The sequence below is a fragment of the Copadichromis virginalis genome, linkage group LG15 (genome assembly GCF_057382275.1).
Source record: "Copadichromis virginalis isolate Kocher_CV1m ecotype Utaka linkage group LG15, C_Virginalis_male_GT1.1, whole genome shotgun sequence".
Classification (NCBI taxonomy): domain Eukaryota; kingdom Metazoa; phylum Chordata; class Actinopteri; order Cichliformes; family Cichlidae; genus Copadichromis; species Copadichromis virginalis.
This window is the reverse complement of record NC_140632.1, coordinates 5,594,149-5,601,461: the sequence shown is the minus strand read 5'-3', so window position 1 is coordinate 5,601,461 and position 7,313 is coordinate 5,594,149. Positions and strand designations below refer to the sequence as shown.

Sequence of the window (7,313 nt, the reverse complement as noted above, 5' to 3'; positions counted from 1 at the left end):
AAATAAATAAACAAAACAAACCCCAAAAGATAGAGAACTGTTATGTGTTATCAACATTCAACCTCTCAATATATCTTCCTCTCGCGCTTCCCATGTCTTTGTGGATCTTTGAAGCCCAGAGTTGACGGGAGGTAATCCCCACCATGTGAGTGGGCGGTGCGGGTACCGGAGGCGTGTCCCCCCCCCCCCCCCCCCCCCCTCATTATTCAAACGCTGCTGTACCTATAAAAAGAGTGCCTGCGTGCGTCAGATAGTTTTCTCCAATGGGTAAAGGTGACTAAATACCAGTTGTCTCGTTTGCCGGCACAGTCTCATCCTATCAGCTGGGGGAGAGATGATGGACGACTCCGGCGGTGTCCAAATGGCGAAGGCGCTGAAGCATGCAGCCCTCTGCCTGATGCTGCTGCCCCGGTTCCTTCTGGCCGCAGTTATGCTGTGGCTCCTGGATTTCTTGTGCATTAGGAAACAAGTGCTGCTGAAAATGGGAGAGAGGCAGGAGAGCCCTGACGACCCGCCGGTGTGCGTCTCTGACTCTAACAAGATGTTCACCTTGGAGTCCCTGAGGGCCGTGTGGCATGGTCAGAAATTGGACTTTCTCAAATCTGCGCACCTTGGGCGCCCTGCGCCCAACACCGAGGTGGTGCTCGTCCAGGAGCGGAAGCAGGTGCGAATCCTGGACTGCGTGAAAGGGAAGAGACCGCTCATTCTTAACTTTGGCAGCTGCTCCTGACCGCCATTCATGACGCGTCTGACGGCGTTTCAGCGCGTCGTGAGTCAGTACGCAGACATTGCGGACTTTTTAGTTGTATATATCGAAGAGGCGCATCCCTCGGACGGCTGGGTGAGCTCGGACGCGCCGTATCAGATCCCCAAGCATCGCTGTTTGGAGGACAGACTGAGAGCCGCTCAGCTGATGCTCACTGAGGTGCCGGAGACCAACGTGGTGGTGGATAATATGGACAACTCATGTAACGCCGCGTATGGAGCCTACTTTGAGAGACTTTACATCGTGAGCGATGAAAAAGTGGTGTATCAGGGGGGCAGGGGTCCAGAGGGATACCGGATTTCCGAGCTTAGAAACTGGCTGGAACAATACAGGAACGATCTGCTGAATTCCCAAACAGCGATACTCCATGTGTAGATGCTGAACTGCCCGCTGCTCTGCCCACTCTGCTTAATAAGTATCCAACCCACAGTGCAAAATATCCAGATGCTGCTATCAGATGTTCACCCATGGCACATTGTTGTTTTTCTTGCAAAAAACATGAAGAATTTTTTTTCAGGACTCTTTGTCAAAATAGCCTAAAGTCATGTTGAAGCATAGACCGTAGGCTGTAATTTTGTGCTTGTCTCGACTTTCATTGATTGCGCATAGCGATTCTCTTTATTTCTTCTTTTTGTATGAAAAAGTCTCAATTGGATTCAATTGGTAATCACTCTATTTTTCTAGTGTGTGTGTGTGTGTGTGTGTGTGTGTGTGTGTGTGTGCGCGCGCGCGCGCTAATATCGCCTTCTGGTGTCTCTGTGAAGTTCGGTTTTTAAAAGGCTCATCCAGAAAACCGACACTGATGTTTCCGACACTGGTAGCGGGTCCATATTAGCGGGACGCCTCACTCGGTGACCGACTGCCTAACGGTGTAACGTTGAAGCAATTGTAACTGAACAAATGTTTTTAATAAATGTCAGATTACACACTGATGACGCACTTTTGAGTGTTGAAAACGCCTTAAAGCTCTTCCTTTGGTCATCCTGGTGCATCCATTTTTATTTTACTGCTTCTGTTTACTTCTAAAAAGAGAGACAGAGAGAAAGGAAAGAAAGGAAAAAGTAAGTCGTCACATTTTCTTGCTGTGTAGTTTTAAAGAACAGATTTAGAACTGAGCTTCATATGATTGCTTATCTCTCTGTTATGACGTTGTTTATTCTCTTTTAATTTGGTACATAATCTGTCCTTGTGGCTAATCTGTAAACCATTCACCAGTTCAAGAAAGGAACTTTTTGTGTGTCAGTGAGAGGGAAAAGGAGGAAACAAAAGGCTACTCAGTTTTATTTAGACAGTTCAAAAGAAGAGGCCTGTTTCATGTTGTGTAAGACGGTTAATGAGAAATGACAGTGAAGAGAAACTGATATGATGATCAAGCAATGAGGAAAAGATTAAAAAAAAAAAGCAAACAAAAAACCCCAAACAAATCTGAATTTAACCGAATTTGTCTAATATTACACATTAATGGAAGTCATGAACATAAATTATTCTCTTTGTTGAATTCATGTAATCTGCATTTTGGCAGAAAAAATCGCTCATCAGAGATTGTCTTGACTTCACCAGATCAACTAATGCACAGAAAAGCAAACTTTATACTCTCAATATGGAAGCTGCATATTAAAAAAATTTTTTAAAAAAATGGAATATTAGTTATTCTAAAGAAACTGAGATAGCTAAGATGCATCTTTAGTTCTTAATAAGTCTCCCCCATATACATTTACACACTGCCACATAATCAGGATTAGGGAGTGCTGTGTAATACTGTAGGTCAGTTGTGGCTAATGTTACTTCTCTGTAGTTTTAATGTATTCAGGTTGATTCTCATGTATGTGCTATACAATGTTGTATGTCCTTAGGCATTAATGTAGTGTACAGCAGCAGGGGAACTGATGTGTCCTTGCTTTCGCTTCAGTGATAAATGTGGGGAACAAAGTCAGTGTTCGTTTAAACTTCCCCTTTCTGATTCATTCCAGGTCTTTCAGGAAAAACAGAGGGGGAAAAAAAGGTCGGTCAATTAGAAATGTCTGACCACAGAGCTTTTTAAAAACATCACTGGTCACCTGAGAGAGATTCACGAGTCAAAACTACCAAACGGGCCGTCACTGTCGAGCACTGACTCTAGCATTCAGTTTGTTTGTTTTTTAAAATGACATTTTCATTAGTGTCCCAGTCCTCTTTTTTTTCTTTTGGGTTCTGAATATAATGCAAACAACATGATCAGACAAGACTTAAAAAAAAACAAAAAACCACTGATCTCTTGTTGAATTACTTGCTTGGCTACCGTGTGCCATACAGATATTAGTTTCATCTTATCTGGCAAACTGACTAATGAATAGAGAGGCAAGCAGACTGCTTAAGGGCCCATTAGACCGAGGGTTCAAACACCGATGACACATCTTTCAGTTTTATCAGATCACACCACTGTTTGCGTCAGACGACTCGGTCTTCCAGGGAATCTTATTTCTATGGGACCAAGTGATGCTCAGTGACAGTCAGAGGATGATCTCGGTTTAAGTGGTCTCTCGAAACATACAGAGATCCGTGTGCATAACACTGAGGTATTAAGTGCATAATGGATGCAGACCATTTCAATCCCTGTTAGTATAACAGGCTTACAGAGTCTGTGTGTGACCAACATGGTCTAAGCTGATTCCCTCCTTGCTGATAGGAGGCTTTTTTTTTAGCTCATTTTTAATCACAGTGGTGAAAAATGAAACTGGTTCATAGTTGTGCTAAATATTCAATGACTAGAAGACAACAGAATGTGTGTTTAGCAGGAAGCTTGAGAAATAGTTATTCTCCTTGTAAGCAGTAGTGCACTGACTGTATTTTAACAGTAATACGTGAGTCACACAGTGTGACTTGCATGTGTTTGCTTCCTTCAGACTGTGGTTTGTGGTGCTTTGCCTTTCAGAAAGCTCATCCTGCTTTTGGAAAAAATGAACCACGAATAATTCATTTTCACCATAAGTATTCATTCATAATTTCCTCGTTTACTTTCCCTTTCTTTGACTGCCCATTTCCTTCTTTAATTAATCTGATATTTTAAACAACTATAAATTACAAAACTGGGAATGTAAAGGTGATGTAGCAAAGACTGTAAATGTTTATATTCCTATAGGCCAAAAACCTTTACCAGTATGAAAGTTCTTAAATATTGACATTTTACTCGAGATAGCGTGAAGGTTTGAATTACAGTACGTGTCGGCAACAATTGTCTAAAACTCTGTGCAAAGTCTTGGGTTTTGCTGTTGAGTCAAATTCAGGGAAACAAATCTAAACAGATCAGTTGAAGTTGGCAAAAACAAAAATGGCGACGGTTAGGTTAGCATAAGTACATGTACATGATCTATAGAAGTAGTTGCCTTCTCTTTCCTTTTCTTTTGTTAGATGTGGCTAATTGTGTGGCTTCATTTCTGCGTCTATCTCCCAGACGAACGAGCACCAAGTCAAGGTTGCGAGAATATCCTTGTTTAGACATTTGCGAGTATTATTAAATGTGATTTTGTTTCAAGTTGTCAATTTCTTTTCCGTCTTGGCCAGCGCACAAAAGGTTTTTAATCTCGGCATTACGTATCCTGGTTAAATAAAGCTATTAACAATAACAATCAAATAACACACAAAACAGTCTAAACTCATAATCCCTCCTGTATAATGTTGGGAAATTCCAAGGAGGGGCAATGTGGAACTATCAATTATAACAAAAAGCCAGAGATAAGATCTTCTGGTCACGTAGGTGTTCATTTGTTAAGCTCTGCGAGTGCAGTACCTTTTCATCTAAACTCTTATTGCATCCTCCACCCCAACTCTCTTTACCCCAAGCCGCAGTGATTAGTACTTTTCTATAAGTCCTGCAGCTAAACAAATGTGTCCTTTGTTTCTTCTTGACATTTAAAATAAAATAAGGCATTTCAACTTAAAAGGAAGTGACAGTGAAGTCTGCAGAGGGAGGTACACACCCATCTTTTAGGCAGGACACGAAAGTTCAGGTCCGACCACTTTTAAGTTTTGTTGTCAGCAGATTGCCAGTTTAGTTAGCAAGGTGGATCAATAGACTGTATGAGTACATTTCACAGAGACAGATACTTGTTTCCTGCTACTGTTATTAATTTCATTGACTTGTAAATGACATGTTCAGTTGATCACAGAGAAAGGAATATTATTTGTCTGACAGCTGCATTTAAAAGTTCCCGGAGCCACCAAGACCACAAAGACAGGTGACTCATATTTGTTGAGGTTACATCATTTAGCCAACTGCCTATGTTGAGATCCACCTATCACTCAAAGTCTCAATAATATTCAAAAACATTAATTAGACAATAAATAAATTTTATCATCGTCCTGTGTCAGGTCTTTGCTGGGGGTTTTTTCTTATTTCTTCAAATGACTTTCTGACACTGTTCATGTGTTTTAGATACAGTTGTGTTTAGAAGTTTACATATAATCATCATGGGTATGAAGGGCTTTTAATGATTCCTCTGTGCTGTTATTTTTTCCAGGGTGGAATGATTGTACAGCTTTATTGACTTTAGAAAACACAAGAACTTGGATTTTGTTTAATCCACACAGGGTCAAGAGTATAAAATACGCCCTAGCTAATATATGGGTAATGTTCTTTGGCTAATCGCACCTTGATTAGATCCTTTTTTCAGCCATCAACAAGCTTCTCGCATAATTTTGACCTGATATATGACCACTCTTCTTGACAGAACTGGTAGAGTTCATTTAACATAGTTGATTTGTTGGAACAGAACAAGCTTTTAAGCGTAGTCCACAAATTTTCAGTAGGGTGTCAGTTGGGGCTTTGGAAAGTTTATTCCAGAAGCTTAATGGGTCCTTTCCAAACAGCTGCAGATTCATCAATTTAAACAACTGTATTTTACTACATGTTATTCTGATGCATCCCTACTTTCCAAGGGTCTGAAAGATTACCCAAACTGTCATCCTTAGATGATTTGGTTAGGATGTTCATGAGCAACCCAAGGAACTAAAAGGGGTTCATCCAAGAAAGACGCCTCTGCTCCAAAATGTTTAAGCTCAACTGAAATTTGCAGTTGCAAAAGAACTTTTTAGAGAAACCAAATGCCTTCAGGAGACAGGTTTTATGGTCAGATGAGAAAAAGATTGAGCTATCTGTCCACAATGACAAAAGATATGTTTGGAGGCGCAAAGGTGAAGCTTTCAAACCTAAGAACACAGTACCACTGTCACGCATGGCGGTGGTATCATCATGCTCTGAAACTTTTTTTGTTCCCAGTGGTAGAGGTACGATGTAGAGAGTAAACTGACAAATGAATAAGGAGGACTACCTCTAAATACATCGACTACCCACATGTCAACTGCTGTATATTATGGCTGGAACAACCAATTAAAATTCCATATAAATTGTTTGATGATTATAACCTGCAGGGTATTTCCTGTTGCCACCAGGTGGTGCTATAAGTGTGACATAATATTGGCACATAGATGCCTATGAACTCAAAAATGCTGGCAAAATTATACATTAAATTCAAAATGGCTCACTACCATTGGAGTTTAGTCCATGGCTTCAAGAGTCTTTGTGCATCTTGATCGTCTCTTCAAAATTTTATGATTTTTTTTAGGCTTTTCAAGACCTCAACAATTACCTTCTGTTTCAAGACGAATCACCATGGCACCAGGGTTTGTTGTTAAATGAAATCTCCCAATTTTCACACTGTAGCTTCATCAAAGTCTGATATTTATTCATGTGGTCAATCTAGGAGGAGTAGAATATGAAATTAAAACATTACATTTCCTGTTTTCACTAGGTGGAGTTCTAACTATTGTTGACAAGTATCATATCAGTCTATTCAGGGCTGGACTCTCATCTTGCCAGTGAACTTTGGGAGAGACTGGACCACGTGTCTTTGAGTTATAGCAATTTCATGCTTCATGGTGAAACATTAAAATTCGCAGTGCCACCAGGGTGACGCCCTTTGGCAAAAAATTCACAGAACCCAAGACCAACTTCTTGAGTTATTTTGGGTGGCTCAGGTCAGTCACCTTGAAGCTGTATCTCAAAGTGTAAAACATGCCATTTCCTGTTCCCACTAGGTGGTGCTGTAACCATTGTTAAATATTACAATTGAAATATATTCAAGGGTATACCCTTATCAAACTTTGGATTATGCTTTTGTGAATGACAGCAAATGAAAATATCACGGCGAATGATCAAAATTTGCTGTGGCACCACAGACATGCCCTTAGCCAGACATGCCAAAAACTCAAACCCTTAGCGGAATGCCCAGGTCTGCAGTTAAGACTGACCAAATATGAAGTTAGCAACTAACTGGTAAACTTGCCAGTTGATAGAAATTATGTTTAAGGTGAGCTGTAATGTTTTGCTATAGTGGATCAGCATCGGTTGGTTGCATCCATTAGTTAAGAACTTTAACTAAGTTTAAAAGTTGATTTAGTACTTTTTTATGCTTGTCACATTTTATAAGCAGTATTTCATCAAAAAATAAATAAATTATTAAGCTTTATATCATCGTATTCATTTTATCCCTTCCAGCAGAGGCAAAAGCGT

The 7,313-nt window shown here is 40.3% G+C and overlaps 1 protein-coding gene across 1 annotated transcript; it reads left to right on the top strand.

Annotated features, from left to right (window-relative positions):
- Positions 1-239: 239 nt before the first annotated feature.
- Positions 240-4,277, top strand: LOC146691612 (thyroxine 5-deiodinase-like). The gene has a single exon (XM_085431494.1). It carries the CDS (start codon positions 335-337, stop codon positions 1,139-1,141), a length of 807 nt encoding a protein of 268 aa, XP_085287620.1. The 5' UTR covers positions 240-334; the 3' UTR covers positions 1,142-4,277.
- The last annotated feature ends 3,036 nt before the right edge of the window (positions 4,278-7,313 follow it).